The sequence below is a fragment of the Panthera leo genome, chromosome E2 (assembly GCF_018350215.1).
Source record: "Panthera leo isolate Ple1 chromosome E2, P.leo_Ple1_pat1.1, whole genome shotgun sequence".
NCBI classification, from domain to species: domain Eukaryota; kingdom Metazoa; phylum Chordata; class Mammalia; order Carnivora; family Felidae; genus Panthera; species Panthera leo.
Genome location: NC_056693.1, coordinates 55,854,611 through 55,874,751, shown reverse-complemented (window position 1 = coordinate 55,874,751; position 20,141 = coordinate 55,854,611). Strand labels below are relative to the sequence as shown.

General features: G+C 40.8%; 1 protein-coding gene across 6 annotated transcripts in view; it reads right to left on the bottom strand.

The window, feature by feature from the left end:
• CDH13 (cadherin 13) overlaps window positions 1-20,141 on the bottom strand; it is a 1,030,961-nt gene that overhangs the window by 800,511 nt on the left and 210,309 nt on the right. For all 6 annotated transcript variants that reach the window (XM_042919726.1, XM_042919730.1, XM_042919731.1 and 3 more), the window contains exon 2: window positions 8,197-8,308. In XM_042919726.1, coding sequence (XP_042775660.1) covers window positions 8,197-8,308 — 112 coding nt within the window. The remainder of the gene's footprint in view (window positions 1-8,196; window positions 8,309-20,141) is intronic.

Here is a 20,141-nt window from a genome sequence, read left to right as displayed (position 1 = left end):
CATTGAAAATAGATTTCAAAATCTTAGCCAATGCCAGCCAGCCCATACCCTCCCATCACTCAGCATTGTCTTCTGCTTCTCTGACCACCAAGAACAGTTACTGTCAGTAACAGCAGTGGTTTGATAAAAACAACACATGTGGTTGGTCTTTGTGGCACATCATTCAATCCATACACCAGTACCGGGGACAATGGTGATTTCATGGAGTGAATTTTTTTTTAAGATTTTTAAAAATATTATTTTAAGTACAGCCTGCCCCCCCCACTGTGGGGCTTGAACTCACAACCCCGAGATCTAATGTCTCATGCTCTACCAACTGAGCCAGCCAGGTGCCCCTTCATGGAGTGAATTTAGATGCCTATAAGCGGTAGGCAGAATGAAGGAGGAAGCCGACTGGATGATAAGAGGACAGCAGAGACTGGAGGGGCACAGGGAAGATCTCAGCTACTATTATCACTACTTCTGGCAGCTAATATTCTGGCGCTTTCTATAGGCCAGTTACTATTCAGAGCCCTTTAGATAGATTAACATTTAATCCTCAGAGCAACCTATAGAGGTTACCACCATTATAATATTCATTTTACAAATGAGGAAGCTGAGGCACAATGAGTTTTTTGTGTTCCTCTAACTTGCCCAAATTACTTAGCTGATAATGAGCCGACCTTGGATTTGAACCCAGGCAGCCTGCCTCTGGGATCTGTATTCTCCAGGCCTAATCTTCCCAGAAGTTATGAATTTTTAAAAAGTGAAATTCTCCATGTTGACAACAAATTCTTTTCATTAAATATTTTTCGCTAAACACTTCCACACTGAGCAGCCAGACAGGACCTATCTGTGGGGCAAATTTAGCCCAGGGCTGACAGTGTGATTCCTCCAGCCTGTTTATTTCTTCCATTCTGCTGATAAGAAAACTACAGGAGCCCATCTGCATTAGATTCCTCACCTGATTGGGCCCCTCACTCCATTACTTCCTATGTTTCCTACTCTTCAAAGCACAACGTAGCACCCGAGTTCAACGGAAGGATCTCTAAGCACTTCATTATAGCCCTCTCCAAGAACACAAGGTTTGTGTCCCTTTTATTCTGTATTTACTACATCACCTTACATTTATAAAATGAGGTAGTTAATATAATATATTTATGAAGACTTTAATAATATTAATTGAATGATTATGAGATTGTCACAAATATGTTGATGGGGTGGAAAAGCAAACCCATACAAATACTACATCCCTATATGACTCTATTTAAATATAGGAACAACTCTCATTAATGTAAATAGGAGTCCACATTCTGACCCAAAGTATAGTCACCTTCATAATGTGGAGTGAATTAAGTGGCCTCAGAGTAATATTTGTTGGCATATCCCAAAAGCTTAAATAAATATACCACTTGAAACTCTAACCATGTTCAGATCTATCCAAAATGCTGTACAGGGGATGGTCAAGTATTTCATTAATCATTTAATTAATCTGCCAACTTGAGGGAAAATATGAGCCAGTATGCAAAATACAATCAGAAAATGGAAAATAAATTATTGTTTTTATTTTAATCACAAAAACTAAAAACAAAAATAAAAGAACTTGGGAAGTTCACAAGAATATAGACACATAAAAGACAGAGAATATGGACACATAAAAGCCCAAGTGAGCTTGAACTCAGGAAGCAGGCATTTTCTCCACCTGCCAGGTTGGAAAGTTCATCCATTTATTACCATCCAAATGAAATCTTTTCAGCAGGGTCAAAAGGGCCTTTGTTTTGACATTTAATTCACTGGCGATGTATTTCCTACGTTAGGATGCAAAACACCTCTCACATTGCTTTTTCATTAATTGCCTTCATTTTTCAAGTTCCCTGTTTGATTTATAGTCAATTAAAAACACCCTCAAAAGCCATGACTCATGTATGTTAAGTACAAATATGATTAATGCAACACCATGCACTCCATGGATGACCCGGCTACTAACCAAGGTCAGTGTCAAGGTGGCATGACCAACCAGTGTCCTGGTGAAAGAAACTCATAGGGAGGGTGGAAAGCCAGGAGTGCAGGTCATGGACAATCTGGTACTAACTGGATCCATTATAAACAAGGAAAAAGAGGTACTTTTTTGTATTCTTTTTAATATTACAGAGGAAAAATGAAACTTGGTTATGAACAGAAAAAATACAACACAATAGAAATTCTCTGTCTCAACCAGGCTGATGAATGTAGATAGGGAAATTAAGGGGCAAATTTCTTTGATGTGTCACCCTTAACATCAACAAAAACTACAAGAGACTAGACCAGAGAACTATGGATAAGAACCATGGGACTGAAATCCTGGGTTCAAATCTTGACACTGAGTGATATGTCACTGAGTGACATGAGTGATATGACCTTGGGTAAATTGCATTGCCTACCCCAGCCTTAGTACCCTTACTTCTAAAATGGGCACATGAGAGTATTTTGTCCCCTAAGGCCTGTTATGAGGTTCAAGGGGGCACTCCACACACACTGGTCAACACCCATGACGCTTTTGCAAATCCCAACATCTGTTCCTAAGGTATACATACTTTCTTACATTTTCCAGAAATGCTCTCTCTCTCTCTCTCTTTTCTTGCTGTCAGTGTGGGCATACAGCCTGTCATAAGGAAATCACTTAAGACTTATCCATGCCTTTGTAGAAAAATGAACATATTGAAACTTCAGAACAATATCATAAAAGTCAATAGTAAAAAAAGAACATCAACCTAATGCTTTTGATATGTGATCTCCCAACAAAATGAGGTAAATAAGGACCTTTGGCACATTCTCTTACAAAGGAAGATTTATTCATATTAAAGAACTGCCTTCTCTGCTGTAATTAGTCCTTATTCCTGTTTTGTTTGTTTTTTGATGCCAAATGATCTTTTATTTTATTTTTATGTTTTTCCAAATGACCTTTCAAAAGAACATTCTTACTAAAGTAAATGGTAGTATTCTCCCTCTATCTCATCTATCTGCTTTCTTTTTTTTCCTCTTTTTTCATATCCAGGTTTAGAAAAATGTTTAAAAATATGTTTTAATCAACCCAAGATTTAAAAAAAGTTCTATTGGTTCATAGAGTTCAAATCTTAAAAATCACTCACTTCTTCAGATTTTTAATACCCACGATTTGTCTTCTATAAAGCCTGGATTAGATAGTCACTGTAGGGAAATTGAACCCATCTAAGGTCCATGAATAACAGTAATAATAACAACCATAGCAGCAACAATAGCAATAGTGACAGTAATAATAATTGCAGCTTTAATTTGTTCATTGCATTTTCTTTTTTTAATTTTTTTTTTTAACATTTATTTATTTTTGAGACAGAGAGAGACAGAGCATGAACAGGGGAGGGTCAGAGAGAGGGAGACACAGAATCTGAAACAGGCTCCAGGCTCTGAGCTGTCAGCACAGAGCCCAACATGGGGCTCGAACTCACGGACCGCGAGATCATGACCTGAGCAAGAAGTCGGCCGCTTAACCAACTGAGCCACCCAGGCGCCCCTGTTCATTGCATTTTCAATGCATTCTGCACATTTCTTCATCGATAATCACCAATTCTAAAAGTAAGAACCGCTACTATCCTTCTTAGATGAGATCATCAAAAACTCAGAGGGTTCAAAGGACTTGCTCATGGCCAGCCCAGCCTTAACATGACTGGCAAATAGAGTATGAACAGAAATTACAGGTCACTTTTGAGCTAAAGTGGCTCAACCTGTGTTTCTCCCATACTTTCTCTTGTCCCCAGCCAAGTGACATAAGAATGACTGGAAGGCTCAGAAAGGTAGGACCAACTTGGAAGCAGCCTGAGTCCTCAAGTTCCTGTGTGGAGGGCAGATACTTGGAGTAGAGCTACCCAAGAAGTAGCCCAACCTGTATCCTCGTGACCTGAATGAGAAATAAACTTTCATTGTGTTAGCTCACTGGAGTCGTTTGATACCAGGCCTATTCTAACTAGTGCAGGTTGATGATTAAGAGTGTAATTGTATGGCTTGGAACTCAGATGCAGCAATTTATCTGTGTGTAACTGTGTCCGTGTGTCTGTGTGCTTGTGTGTGTCTGTGGTCCACAATAAGTGATCAAGGAAGAATGAACAAGAAGAGGCAGGAAATTGTTGGCCTGATAGTGCCTGGATGGTCAATGGGGTGTCCTTTCTGGACACCGGAAGTTGGAGACAACCCATAATTGAAGCTGGAACCATAAGTATGGTTCCCCTAGCTACCTTGATGATCAGCGATCTCTCCATAATGCTAGGAAGATGTGTCTGAGCTGATGCGGCCAGGGCAGAATAGTCTGTTCTGTAATTTTGCAGAACACAAAATAGTCAGGGGCTTATCACTTGGTCCTTTTCCACCTCAGCTGGTAGCTGCTCAGTTTTCCAGGCCACTTACTCTTCTGAAGCCTGGGTGCCGACTGGGAGTGTATAAGCAGCATCCCTATTCAGAGATCACGGGCTCAAGATGGTGAGTACCAGAATCACATGATTTTCATGTTGCAGATGAGCAAGCAACAACACAAACCCATTAAGAGAATTCAGGGCGTTGGAGGCCTTGAGGGAACCCTTACCACAAACCCCTTAAAGATTCCTCCCTGAATACAAAGGACTTGAATAGATATCTCCTGAGTTTCTGCCTTCTAAACTGTTCTCTCCCTTCTTCTTGTACTTCTCATGAAAAAAAAAAAAAAAAAAAAAAAGGAAATGGCCACATCTTCCCAGCTCATCTTTCAAGACTGGGATGAAGGCAGGAAACTTTTGTCCAAGTTACCATGAGTTGGGGGCTTTGCATCACACCGTGAAAGATACAATGAAAGAGCTCCCTGGTTACATTAGAAGAAATAGTGGGACACCATGTTTTGATCCTAGAAGCTTGTTGAAAAATGGCCTTTTAAAGACGAAAGCAAGTCTAGTTAGTGGAAAGGAGAGTAGAATAAAGAGTTATTTGGATGTGAAGAAAATAAAAGGCTTTAGAACAACTGAAGGAAAGATGTATTGGAGTGAACAGTGAATAAAATATTAGGGAAATAAAAGGAATGGAGGTGACCATTAGTAACAGTTAAAGGAGAAAAAGATAAGTCATTGAGAATTGAAGAAAAAGATGAAAAAGGATAAAAGGAAATATTACTGTCTGAACAAAGAGAGCAGGAAGCCGTGGACAGAATAAACATTCTCTATAGCCTGCTAAAAGCTGAACACAGAATTGGTTGAATATAAGTATGGGGTATGAGCAGATATAATACGTCTGTCAGGCAAGGACACAAGACTTTCAGACAACTTTACAGAATGGTGAAAGGTGTAGACATCAACTGATTGATTATGCTGTGTTTACACCTTCTACAAGACAAAACTTTATAACGATTGGAAACCAAAGCTCTTAAGTATTGTAAAGAAACAGGAAAAATGGAAAATACAAATGCCATAAGTGGAGTTCAAGAGATGTTACTAGCCTGGTGTCTTTTAACCTAAAATTTTATTACCTAAAACATCAATTTTGTGTGTGTGTGTGTGTGTGTGTGTGTGTGTGTGTGTGTGTGTGTCACTAAAATGATCCTAACCATTTCCTGGATCTTAGTATACAACTGCAAGTATTTTTTAGCTTTCTGGTTCTGTTTGATTCTTTTCCATTTTCACCCAGACGTTAGCCTTGAGTCAATATGGCCTTCGTTCTGAGAGTACCCACCACTCACCAGTTTCTTGGTTAATCACATTTTCAAGAGATAGAAACCATAGGGAAACCCATGAAAGAAACAGAATGAGAGAGGGGAGAGGGAGAGGGAGAGGGAAGGAGAGAGTAGGGGGAATGTTCATTGGCTAGGGGGAAACTTCTTCAATACTCCGGACTTTTCCTTTCCTCTAGAACAGAGCAATACTTTGCTACTTCTTCTAGAAATCCAGATTTTTCCCAAACAATATTCAGTAGGCATTCTCGAGTCTATGGAAACTTTCTTCTTCATTTAGGTACAATTAACCTTATTCTCAGGGCCTAACTCATAACAATCTATGTATATTGCTTTGAGATGAACTCAGAAGTACCAAACCAGATCTACTCTTCGTATTTTTTTTTAACCCTATGAAGACATATGAACCTACAGTTTCACCAAGAGGGGAGCTGGTTAGATTTTGCTGATCCAACAATTTACACACAAATTCATATATATAATTTTAAATATCCTCAATTCCCATATTACTGACTTTTCCTAAATGTGCTATCATTGATAATCAAGCTGGTTCCATTTAGCATTTACTAGCTTACACAGAACCAACAACCATAACCCACATAATTACTTAGGGGATTAAAAAAAAAAACACAGATACACACAAAACTGTGATATTGGAATGTACAGTATGGTCTGGTTTAAATTAAAAAGATCCCCCAAAGTATGATTGTTTCCAGCTTCTCAGCGGTGAATTAAAAGCTGTTTGGTGTCGCGAGGATTACAGAAGCAATCACATTTATGGGCCTACTTTGCATACCAACTCTATTAATTTCCATACTCAGGGTGGTTTCACATTCCCACCCATGTTAATATACGTGCCGTTAGGGATAACCACTTGCAAAAAAGAAAAAAGAAAAGAAAGAAAAGGGAGACAGAGAGAGAAAGAGAGAGAGAAAGAGAAGAGAGGAGATGGACAGATAAGAGAAGAGCCAGAAAAATGGTTCTCTTAAACAAACTTCCCTTTGAAACACATTGATTCTGATAAATAGAAGACTCAAAAGACAAATGAGGGTTCCTGATGGTCTGACTCAAAAGTCACACTCAGGGATCAAATTAACATGAAATCGCATATTGGAATTCACTTCTTGTGCCGATCCTGCACCTTGTCATTGCAGACTCTAATTACTGACATGATTTCATTGGTGTAATTGCATCAAGATGCTCACGGACTTCACCTTGGGTAGCTGCCTTTCTGCTCAGCATTGCGTCTTCATTACCGTGTTCCTTTCAACTCTTAAAATGTGTTCCAGCCTCACAGAATAATCCAATCACGCAGGCCGGTTTTGTTTTGTTTTGTTTTTGTTTTGTTTTCCTTTCCTTTAAATATACCAGCCACAGAGCACAGGAATGAAGGAGTATGGTCAGTGTGGAAGGCGAACCTGAGACCATAAGGGCAAATGCACAATAATCTTCCCTAAAGGGACCTTGGAGCATCTGACCAAATTAAATCACTGTTTTCATATCCTTCATTCCCGGATGTTAAAAAATGGTGCTCAAGAGTCTACAATTAAATGGTTATTTGCCTGCCATCAATTTTAAATTCTATTGTGCTAAAACTATGCTCACCACACATTTAGCAATGTATGCCCTACTCTCCTGAACATAAAACAATGTGATGTTGGCATTAAAAATAGGAAGAGATGATAACCACAGATCTGACAGGAGAATATTTTCATTGGAATTTGGGGGGATTTGCGTTTACTTCACAAAATAGCCAGTAGAGGTTCTGAATCTTTCTTTTTTTTTTTAAATAATTTTATTTTATTAATTTTTTAAACATGATTTATTGTCAAATTGGCTAATATACAGTGTGTGAAGTGTGCACTTGAGTTTTGGGGTAGATTCCCGTGGTTCATCGCTTACATACAACACCCAGTGCTCATCCCAACAAGTGCCCTCCTCAACGCCCATCACCCATTATCCCCTCTCCCCCAAGCCCCCATCCTCCCTCAATTTGGTCTCTGTATTTAAAAGTCTCTTATGGTTTGCCTCCCTACCTCTGTGAATCTTTTTGAAGAGCCTCAATTAGCCTTCAGAATAGGAGTTTTGAATTCCTAGGACTAAAAATTCCCAGAAGCCAACCTGCTCTCACCATCATTTTGACCTAACACTACGCACAAGAAATCCCGATCAAACATCAATCCATGGGAAGACAATGGTTTTGTGCTCGGGGATCTGCCCAAGTGAAATAGATTTCGTTTCCTTACTCACGTTAGAGACTGGAGGTCCCCTTTTCTGGGAGTAGTGGGGAAATGCTCACCGATGACAAAATACTACAAAGCAATACACAACTACTCTGTTCACCTCTCAGCTAACAAGGCCCTAGGTCAAGAGCTTCCACCCTGGGTCAAGCAGAGACAGAAAACAATCAGAAAACACTTAGCTTAGGGAATACCACATCCTGAGACACATTCTCAGACACTGGTGAGTTCGAACACGAAAATGGGCCAAAAGAATCATCAGGTGACATTGCTTACGGTTTAGAATTGCCTGGTCCTCAATGAACTGAGCCGGCTGATCGATATGGAACAATTTCTGCTGAAATCCAGGCGTGCAGTCCAAATCTTCTGCAGATGTTAGCAGCAGCACCTGAGAAAAAAACCGAAGCCATCAATATTTTAACTGCAGCTTATGTGTTTGCCCTGCTAACTTTTACCAAATCTGTGACTTTTAGAAATGAGCTGAGGTTTTAATTTTATTTCCCAAATGAAGAGGTAAGTTGATATTTCTCCCGTGGCTGCCAACAATTCGTTTTGGCGATGAGATTTGGAAAACACGCAAATGGGAACAGCTGCTGCAGTTTCCATTAAGTTGCCGTTAAAGAAATAACTTTGTCAGATTTTTACACCTGCTAAGACTCTCACCATGGTTTCTATGTGTGAAATTTCGTTACAAAAACAGTCAATTTCATATGATGCCTGAGCTAAAACCAACTTCACTGTCACAGATGCAAAGGAGCAGTGCCATCTATAATGAGGAGGAAAGCACAACTATTCCATTGGAAATTACTTCCCAAAGGAATTCAGGGCCCACTAGACCTTTCCAATCCAATATGGTGGCCTTGAGACACTCACAGCTACTAAGCATGTGAAATGTAGCTGGGCTGAAAATGTCAGTATAAAACACATGTAGGGGGGCGCCTGGGTGGTTCAGTCGGTTGAGCATCCGACTTCGGCTCAGGTCAGGATCTCACGGTCCGTGAGTTCGAGCCCCGCGTCGGGCTCTGGGCTGATGATGGCCCAGAGCCTGGAGCCTGCTTCCGATTCTGTGTCTCCCTCTCTCTCTGACCCTCCCCCGTTCATGCTCTGCCTCTCTCTGTCTCAAAAATAAATAAACATTAAAAAAATATTAAAAAAAAAAAAACACATGTAGGATTTTGAAGACTGACTACCAAAAAATTTAAAAAAATAATGTAAAATAATTAATAATTTGTATATAGGTTACTGTTCAAATAATAATATTTTACAGACCGGACTAAACAGATACGTTGTTAAAGTCAGTTTTACCACTTTCTTTGTACTTGTGTAAGTTTGGCTACCAGAAAACCTAAAATTCACAATTGCTTCCAAAAGCTCAGCTTTGTCTTTGCAAATCCTTGGGGTTCTTCATCCCAGAGTCAAAAATTTAGGCTATGTGTTTTGGAATATAATAGTAGGTGACACACTCCTGGGCAAGGGGTAATTCAGTAAGGCAAGGAAGAGTCGTAGGTTTAGTAGGCAGACTACAAGCCCTGTGAAGATAGGAGTTACCTCTTTTTCCCCAACTTTGATACCAAGGACCTACCATATATACTGGCACAGAGAAGATGCTCCATAAAACTTAACATACAATTGCTAACGTTTTTCAGCCTTTAGTACATGGCAAGCACTGTCTACGTTTGCTATGCATCATCTCCTTTAATCCCCACAGCAGCCCTATGATGTATTTAGTATTTTAAATGTTTATTTACTTTGAAAGAGAGAGAGAGAGCAGGGGAGGGACACAGAGAGAAGAAGAGAGAGAATCCCAAGCAGGATCTGCGCTGTCCACTCAGAGCCCAATACGGGGCTCAAACTCATGAACCAAGTTGAAATCAAGAGTTGGTCGCTCAACTAACCGAGCCATCCAGGTACCCCATATTTAATTTCTTATAGGAAATTAAATTCTTACATTTTACAAAGGGCCTGATGTTCTCACACGTTGGCCCAAGATCCAAGATTGTAGAGTTGGGACAGGTAGAGCCAGGATCCAAATCCAGGCTTAGGTGTCCTCTGAGATGGATCACGGTCAGAGCTCCTCCCAGACCCCACAGGCTTTCCACACTCTAGGGCAGGACTTTACATTTGGCTGAGCTACTTCTCTGAATCCCATGGAAGGCTGCTTTAACAGCATGGTGCCAGCAGAGAGCGTTTGGAGATTCTCAGTAGCAGCCCTCCACCATACCAGGTGGGAACCGGTGCACAAATACCTCAGCTCTCTCCCCCTCTGGAGCCATACCTGGGAGGCAAGTGTTCTGTCTCCCCATTTCTACTTGGAATTCAACTCCAGTTGTCCACAGTGGCACCTAGCTTGATAACTCATCTTCCATTCACTGCCTTTTCTTCCCTGGCTCATTTCCTCAACTCCTGTTGGTATTTCTCTGACACCACTCTCCAAAGAAAGCTACTTGCACTCCAATCCTTGACTTAGTGTCTGCTTCTTGGGAAACCAAACTTTGATGTTAGGATACAAACTCTTAACCACTGTACACAACTGCTGAAGAAAACTCATTATCGTCCCCACCAGCAAACTCAAAGGGTTGTACACAAGGTTGGAAGCTGTGGAACCTGGGCTTCTCTGTAAATAACAGCCCACTGAAATGCACTGAACCCCAAGGAATAAGACAAAGAATCAATCTTTGGAGGTTCATGGTGTGGTCAGACTGAGGAACATCAGAGAAATTGAAATGGGGGAATCATCACCCTGACCGACATCATCTCTCTAAAATCAAAGGGGTTAGGGTATTATTATAGCTCTGTACCTGAGCAATTCTGCTTGTGAAACTTCCCCTTGCCCGCAGAGCAGGCTCTGGTTAGATTGCTTCCGAGGCAGTCATAATGCTAACACCCCAAGGGGCACACACACAGAATGCAGATTCAGGACTCAGAATAATTTGCTGGCGATTTTGCAAGCAGAAAATCTTTAACTGGCCAACAGCTAATTCGGTTAAATAGCAAATGGTCAAAGGTTGCCTCCAGGCATCCTGCGCCTACAATTATACCTTAACCTTCTAATCAGCTAATTCTGCCCTCAATCCCAGACCAGTAAACCAGTCACCTTGTAGGAACTAAGGAGATACCATTTCTCTCTGGATCCTGAGGATAAGAATCCAGAACTGATTGAGAGGATGGAAGACCTGAGCCCCTGTTCTTGTCTCTCTGTAGCTCCTTCTCCTTCCTGATTTCTTGGTGGGCTCTATTCAGGATTCTTCTGGAGTCAGGAAGGAAAAATAAACCTTTCCCAACAGCTAACCCTCAGGGAGGGTGGGAGGAGTCAAAAGACTCCCAGAGGTTCAGCTTTGTTTTATGAATTCTTAGGTGCCTCCACCCACTAAAATTCAGGTTAAATGCTTTTAATGGAAAAACGGGCAGCAGTCTCCTGGGCAAGGTGTGACTTAGGAAGTAAGAGAGAGCCCCTCCTCCCTGCATTCACTTCATTCACTTACTCCCCCAAATTTATTATTCTCCTGGGGATTCAGCAAGCACTCTGTTAGGTGCTGTCCTGGAGCCTGTATAGAAGCATAATAATGCAGTAATTAAAAGCAAAAACTCCCGAGTCTTTTGCTCGGTTCAAATCTTGGCTCTTTCCTTTACTGACTGACAGTAACAGAAATATGGGGAAATGAGATGTGAACTGAGAGGAGCTAAGCGGACTCAACGGATGGTGCATCTAAAGCAACCGGAATAGTGTTGCACAGGATAGTGGTCAGCACATGCTAGCTGTTAACGTGGAGCAGAAAAGGTGCCAGGCATGAGCAGATCATAATTTAATTAATTAACTAGAATTTAAATTGAAGGGAAATTACAGGTCTCTCTGGGAGCATGTCAAAGCCAGGGACAGGGAGTCTGATTTCATCTAGGGGGATTAGAGAAAGCAAATCCACAGAAGAGACATCTCTCTGCTTTGATCTCAAAGATGGGTCAGAATTAGCTAGATAAGTGGAGGGGAATGTAGACTTGTCCTTTTAAGCCACACGCTCTGTGCTTTCACATGAATTCCTTTGTGTCTGTCTGGGTTTCATGTAACACATCTCTGAAATGACAAAACTTCATTTAAAAAAGAATCCAGACTAATCTGGGGGCTCTTCCCCAACACTGACTGTCCACCTGGGCAGGAGTGGTAGTTTCAACTTGCCCCTTGACTTTTTAGCAGAATTTAAGCATATCTGTGCATGACTTTGTCACAGACACCCACCCTTCAATCTCAATCATACTGAGTTTGGTGGAAGAATGTGAAGAAGCATCCCTCTTTGGTTTAAAAGTATTTGGACATTAATCCAGAACCAAGCAAGCCTCTTCTTCAACATTATCAGATGTCACTCTTATAAATATATGACGTAGAGGGGTGCCGGGATGGCTCAGTCAGTTGAGTGTCTGACTTTGGCTCGGGTCATGATCTCACTGCTTGTGAGTTCGAGCCCCACGTCGGGCTCTGTGCTGACAGCTCAGAGCCTGGAGCCTGCTTCAGATTCTGTGTCTCCCTCTCTCTGCTGCCCACCCCCACCCTCTCTCTCTCTCTCAAAAATAAATAAACATTTAAAAAAATAAAAAAATATATACGACCTAGATACACTTTCCCCTAAATCCTCTTTAACGTTTCCAGAATATATGCTATGAACAACATTCTGAACTTATCTTTAATGCCTTGGGAATTATGGTCTTCCTATATGGTTCTTTTGTTCATTTATGCATTACCTTGCACTTCATAAACAACAGGCAACCAATACACCTTTGAAAGCTCAGCAGTGATCGACTTTTGTGATCACCAAAGGATTTCTATTATTTAAGGATCTCTATTATTTGAAAATTACAATCAGTCTGCTTATGAAAGCAGATTCATGTTCAGACAAACTACAGGCACAGGACACAGCCACACTGGTTCTGTATGAATTCCCAGTTTATCTGCTGCCATTTACCAGCTGTAACCTTGGGCAAGCAACCGGGTCTCCGTTTCCTCAGACGGAAATGGGAACAATAATAGTATCTTAAGGTTATTATCAGGAAGAAGTGAGTTACTTGTTGTGAGGAGCCTTATGTAGTACCAGGCACACAGTAGTTGCTCAATAAATGTTTGCTATCATTATCATTGTTTCTATATATTACGTTTAAACCAATATACATGTTTCACTGGTATTCTATTGCCCAGGGTAGACATTCACAGATGTCATCAAAATATTACTTTAGTTGTTACTGTAAAACTGTTCAGTGTACAGACTGTGCTCAGAAACACTTCAAGGGAAACAGCAGGGGCCTGAGTCAGGTAGAGATGGGAGGGGAGTTGCATCTTGGGGTCAGGTGCACAATGAAAAACATCAGTGCCTGTTGCGAGCTGAGTTGTGCTGCTTTTGCAGAACACCAACCATTCTTTAAAATGGTAGCCCAGAGCTCTGTCCTCTGTGTAAGAGCCCCTGCCCTAGACGAACACACCAATAGCAAAGCCTTACATCACACTCTTCATACCTGCTTCCTTTTTTTAGCGTCCATTTCTTTGCTGCTGTTTAGAGCTTTTTTTTTTTTTGAAAAAAGAAAGGGTTTATGTTTATCCTGACAGGTAGTGATTCAAGAACATAGCCAACTTTGGAATTTGCTTCCAGAAAAATTTTTTTTTTTTTTTTCTGTCCCAGACTGCAGGTTGCCAACTGGCAGCGTATGGGATGGATGTAGCCAGCAGATTTGGTTAGTTTAGCCATAGCAGTCTGTCATAAGAGTTAAATTATCATATTATAAACAGCGCACCTCTCTTGGCTGTCCTTGTCTGCACCATCCCCTATGTCACCTCTTCTGCCTGCTTGACTCCGTTACACACATATCTGCCCCCCTGCCCCTGCCCTGTCCCCGACATTTGAATTTGCAACCCCTACTTTAGACTTTGGAAAGAGGCTCTTTAAGCAAAGAACGCTCCTTGTTACAAGGCTTTAGTTACTTGTCATAATGGTATCCATAACTGTGTGCTCCTGGCTCTGTTGTAGTGATTTTGGCCATGTGACTAAACTCTGGTCAACATAAAGGGAGTAAAAGGATTTTCCCCACTTCTTGGCCTGGCCCCTGAAATGCCCTCTCTTCCCCATCTATGAAAACAGAAAGGAAGGACTTCCAAGATGGTGGAGGCATCCAATAGAACGAGCCCAGAAATCGGTCCCTGCTTAGAAGACAAGGACTTAGGAGAGAGGTACCCAACAAGGAAACCCCACATGCATTGTGGAGACCCTGAGATCTGGGGGTGTTTGCGTGAATCAGCAGCTCACCTGCCCCACTCTATGCTAAACATGGAAGGGACAAGGACAGAGAGGCTTCTACACCATGGCATCACAGATACATCACCAGAGGCCAGAGAGAAATATCAGGACTGAAGAAAGCTTAACACAACTGTATTTGAAGCAGCCATAAATAAAAAAAAAAGAGAAGCTTCCTGCCACAAATAATTATCTCAGCAGGCAGTGGACAATCTCAGATCTCATCCTCTCTTAAGCCAGCTCCAAAATGGTATTTTCCAAGCGAACTCACTAGTGTCTCCTGGCCCCTGGTTGTTTTCCTCTCACTGACTCACTGCTTTTTGCTGTTAGCGCGGATGGACAGTTACTTTATCCTTGCTACAAAACACCTCTGGTTTACTCTTGTCAAAGTCTGTCTATTGGACTCAGTTTGGAGGGGCTGAGATTGACAGGGAAGAAAGGCTACTGGCTCTGACTTGTAGGATATAAAAATGTTACAGCAATGAATTTTGATTGACTTTTTATCCTGCCAGAGTCCCCACAGGGTTTATAAAGGCACTCTACCTACAGGGAAAACATGGAGAAAGAGGTATTTCAAAGACATGTGTGGGCACACCCATGCCCACACACACACGTGCATGCACATGTGTGGGCGCATGTCAATATCCTCACTGACATGTAAGCTCATGTCACCCACACTAGCTGTAAATCTGACCTCCTTACAATCTTCCTGGTGTTTCATGGCCACACAACACAGAACACCTGCCACCATCTTGGCCATAATGTAACAGACTCTTGGAAATGATTCTGTGAGTCTTGGAAAGATAAAGAGACAGAATACTACCAGTTTGATGAGTCCTTCATGCACAAGTTGAGTTGTTGAGTGTTGTTGCCTTCACACATAATTTGAGACCAACATCTAGATTTTATTTCCAACTGAATGCTACTCAGTATCTTTTCCTCAAATTGTTGAAAGGGAAGGTACAGAATTACAGTCCCCCAAAGATGTCCTCAGCTGAATCCCCAGAATCCGTGAATATGTTAGATTAAATGGCAATGGGGAATTAAAGCCAGCTGACTTTCCAGTAGGAAGTAGAGTGATTATCCTGGATTATCTACATGTAATCACAAGACTCCTTGAAAATGGAAGACTCAGCTGAAGAGTTCGAGAAAGAGATGTGGCAGTGAAAGCCAGGTCTCAGTGATGTGGTGTGACAAAGACTGAGCCTGCCAGTGTCAGCTGTGGAGGTGGAGGAAGAGACCACCAGCTAAGGAGGGCAAGAGGCCTCTAGAAGCTGGAAAAGGCAGAAACACAGATTTCCCCCTTAACCTCCCAAAGAAACTCAGCCCTGCTGACAGCTTGATGTTAGCCCAGTGAGACCCATTTTGGACTGGTAACTTTCAAAACTATATGACAATCCATGTGTGCTGTTTTGGTTAATTTAATTTTTTTTAATTTAGTTAATTTTAGTTAATGTTAAGCATGTGGTAATTTGTTTCAGCAGCCAGAGGCAACTCATACAGTCTACCATAGTGTTGGCCCCACAGTAGAGGCTCAGAAAACATTGGTTCCCTTTACTTGGTTTTTCAAGATGTAAATATAATCTGGGCAAACCAACAGAGAGGGAAGCATAGAGGAAGGAGGGAAGAAGGAGGAGGAGTGGAGGGAAAGTGAGAAAGAGAAGAAAGGAAGGAAGATGAAAAAAGGCTCATGACCTTGGAACCTTGGGCAAGACTGTCAGAAGGTCATGAGGTGGAAACTGCTGTCTGAGTGCTCCATTCCGGAGTGCAAACAGGCTCTTTTCTTTTGTCTTGGCAATTGTCCTTTCAAGTGGTGGGGCATTGAGATCTGCTGTTATGACAGAGTAGTTGGGATCTTTTTTTTTTTTTTTTCATTAATTCCCTTATTCAAAGTTTAAAATTTCTATTATCTGCCAGACCCTGGGATAGGTACTGGAGATGGAGAAATGAACAAAGCACTTGACAAACTTATTATCTAGAAGGAAAGGCAGACACATGGACAAATAATACAATATAGTATTTTCTATATGTTGTGAATTAGGAAGTGGTTCAAAAAAAAAGAATCTTGAGCTAGATTACCTGGGTTCAAATCCCAGTTTTACCACTTAGTTGCTGTGCAATCCTAGGCAAGTTACTTAACTTCTCTGTGCCTTAGTTTTCTCATTTGTACAGTTCATCCAGTTACAATATCTACCATCATTGCTTTGTGAGGGTCAATGAATTAATGTAAATCAAAACGGTTAGGATAGGATAGGATAGGTTCATAATAGGTGCCACATGCTACTAACTGTTATTATTATTTTTATTAGGATAGAGGATTATGTAAAAAGTATTATATAAATATAGACAAAGGAACAACACCCTCATGTAATGAGAATAGGAACTGGGATGATGACACAGATAAGGCCATATTGGAAACAGGATTGCCATTTTTCAAGTAGCAATGTATACTAAAGAATGTTCCATGCAGAGTTTGGTAAATGCAAACACCAAGACATGCCAGTTGAAGAAACAAGAAGCAAGCTGGCAGGGATAACAAGCTTTGGGATGTTTTCAAGATTATTTGAAAGTGTTTTTGTCTTACAGGAGGATTGAGTTGACCGGGCATGTCCTCCTGTAGTCTGGCTAAAACAGAACCAAAAATAATTCACTCAATGAAATTATAGTTTTTGTGTAAATGGAATTAACTCTTTACTACTAAGATTCCAGGATTAATCAACTAGACTCGACTGGTAAATTTTAAAGGAAAAATTGTTTTGTAAGAATTTCAGTGAATGCAATTAGGAAGGCTTGGTTTGCTGTCCCTTCATAGAAACTAGAGGCTGTACCTGCCCTAGAGTTGGTGCTATTTACATCTTTTATGAAATTTTAGTAATTTAAATTTAAGTAATTTAAATTAGTAATTTTACTTAGTAGTAACTAAAATTAGTAAATTTAGCAATTTAAATTAGGGTTTCAAATGCCAGATAAGACCTACCTCCCTTAAGACAAATAAAGAAGGAAGTCCCTATATGAGATACTCGTGGGTGAGACTTAGCAGCCCCAGGAAGTTTGACTGAGCAAATATTAAGTACCAGTTGTTTGCCAGGCACTGAAAGACTTGTCCAGTCGTATATAAAACCCTAAACCCATGGAGACACCAGGTAGGAAACCTACTAGATGAATAGATCTTGGGGTGAGGATTCAGTCTAATTGAAGACAACACCTGAGTCCAACACCTCAGCCAGCGTGCCATCTCAGCCACTGCTACAGTGGACAGTCCCCTAAGAGCTCAGGCTTACCCTGCAGAGTGCCCCAGCCTTTTCATATTCCCGTGTGGGGCTTGCTCCTATACTGCAGGAACCTGGTTAATGTGAGGTCAAGCAGAGCTGAGAAATGTTGAGGAGCTGATGCTCCAGGGACAGCCCTCAAGGCGCCCTCAATGCTGCAAAATGGCAGCTGGTTAAATGCCCTAATTGCCCTCCTCTGAATGGATGCCTCTGAAGGTCATCCCATGTGTCATTCAGAGGTCCTGGTGGTTTGAACCCTGGCTGCCCACGTCAGTGACTTCAGTGATACTTCATTACATTGGCTCTCTCCCTCCTCCCCTACCTCATCTCTTGCCCCTCACTCCTGCTTCCTGGGTCACCTCTCAAAGTAAAAAAAAAAAAAAAAAAATGTACCTAGTTCTTTGTCCCCAGCTCTGACTCAGGGGAACTCAAAAAAGACATGCCTCATGTATTAGTTTTATATTGGTGCTATATCAAATAACCTCAACCTTGGTGGTTTGAAAAATATTTTATTATATTACAGATCTGGGTACCAGAAGTCTAAAATGGGTCAATAGGGCTGTGTTCCTTCAGCAAGCTTCAAGGGACAACCGGTTTCCTTTTGCTTTCCAGCTTTCATTGGCCAACTACATCCTTTCACTCATGATATCCCTCCTCCATCTTCAAAGCCAGCAGGAGAGCATTCTTGTCTATCGCTGACTATCTCCTTCCACCATCATATGGTCTTCTGTTTCTAATTGATGCCTCCTGTTTCCTTTTTATAAGGATCATTGTGATTATGTCAGGTCCACCTGGGTTATCCAGGTAATAGTCATGTGTTATGGAAATAAGGATGTGGACATGTTCAGGGAACCATCACTAAGCCTACTATAACCCATGATAACTTCTATTAAGGGAAGGGGAAAGTTCTAGAAATACAGTTTGAGTCCAAAATGTCTAAGAGGTATAGAAACAATATAAGTGTCCATAAGTGGAAGAATGCATAAAGAATATATAAGATACATATTATATATATACCATATATAATATGTTCCGTGTATCATATCATATATTACATATTATGGAATATTCATATATATACATGCATATATATATATACATACACACACACATATATATATATGTATATATTCTATATAGAAAGAGAATATTATTTGGCCATGAGAAAGAAGGAAATACTGACACTTGTGACAACAACATGGATGAACCATGAGGACATTATGCTAAAAGGAATAAGCCAGACAGAGAAAGACAAATACTACATAATATCACATATGTGGGGAAAAAAAAATCAAACCCATAGAAACAGAGAGTAGGAAGGCGGCTTCCAGGGGCTGGGAGTTAGGGGAGACACGGATAGGTTGGTAAGAGGATACCAATTTTCAGGAGTAAGATGAATACATTCTAAAGATGTGATGGAGAGCATAAAGACTATGACTGGCAGTCTGTTTTAGGGTTGATGTTGGCTGGGAGAATGGAAATCAGATGTTCTCCCCCCCAAAAAAAGAAAAAGCCTTAATAAAAGAAGGGACAGATATGTGAGTGAGGTGGTGGAGGTGGTAATTAACTAAATAACTCGATGCAGGGAATCCTCTCACAAGGTATATGTGTGCCGGGTCACCAAGATGTACACTTTAAATATATTAAAATTGTGTTTGCCAATTATACATCATCAAAGCTGAAATATAAAAACAAAACTACACAAGAAAACCTCCCAAAATGTCCAAGAGGAAATCATCCCATAACCGCTCACATTCCTGACAATATTTACCTATGAAATCAGGAAAACATAAAGGAAGATCCCACTGATGGTCAACAGTCACACATCCAGGCCTGATGTTGTGTCAATTTAACAACTAGACTACGACCTTTTCTTGCTTAGAAATAATTATCAGATCCTGCCTGGCCTCACTGTGAAGTGGAACATTTTATTCTAACTGTGCGACTCTCAACACTTTCTTCTCTGCCAGACATTAGACAAGATGTCAGATTTGTCATCACACCGGAAGGTTTTTATTAATTATCTTTCAGAGGCAAAGTCCTTTTTGTAATTTATTTTTTCACACCAGGAAAAATTCTTCTATTGAACTAAATGTCTATCTTGTTAAATTGTTTTTTCTGCTAAAGGTTCTCACTTTGAAAAGTTCCAGAAGAAAAGAAATAAACCCAGCAAAAGTTGGTGTTGGAGTCAAGGAACAGATTGTGTTAAGCAGAAAGCCACATACGCTCTCTTGGGATATAAGGTAATATGCATCTTTTCTTTAAAATTTAACTGCCTAGGGGCACCTGGGTAGCTCAGTTGGTTGAGCGTCCAACCCTTGATTTCAGCTCAGGTCATAATCTCATGGTTCGTGGGATTGAGTCCCACTTCAGGCTCTGTGCTGACCGTGTGGAGCCTGCTTGGGATTCCCTCTCCCTCTCTCTCTCTCTCTTCCTGCCCCTCCCCTGCTCACACTCTCTAAATAAATAAAAAATACAAATAAAATAAAATCTAACTGCCTAATGTTCAAATAAAAATTTCTCCAAATGAATCAGAAGGAATGACTCCTCTATTTGCCAATTAATCATATTCTTAAGGATTCATTCATTGATGTAAGTGACCTTTATTGAGTGCCTACTACCTGTTCGTGCCAAGATCACTACAAAATTTAGTAAGACAAGGCTCCCACCCTTTAGGAAGACA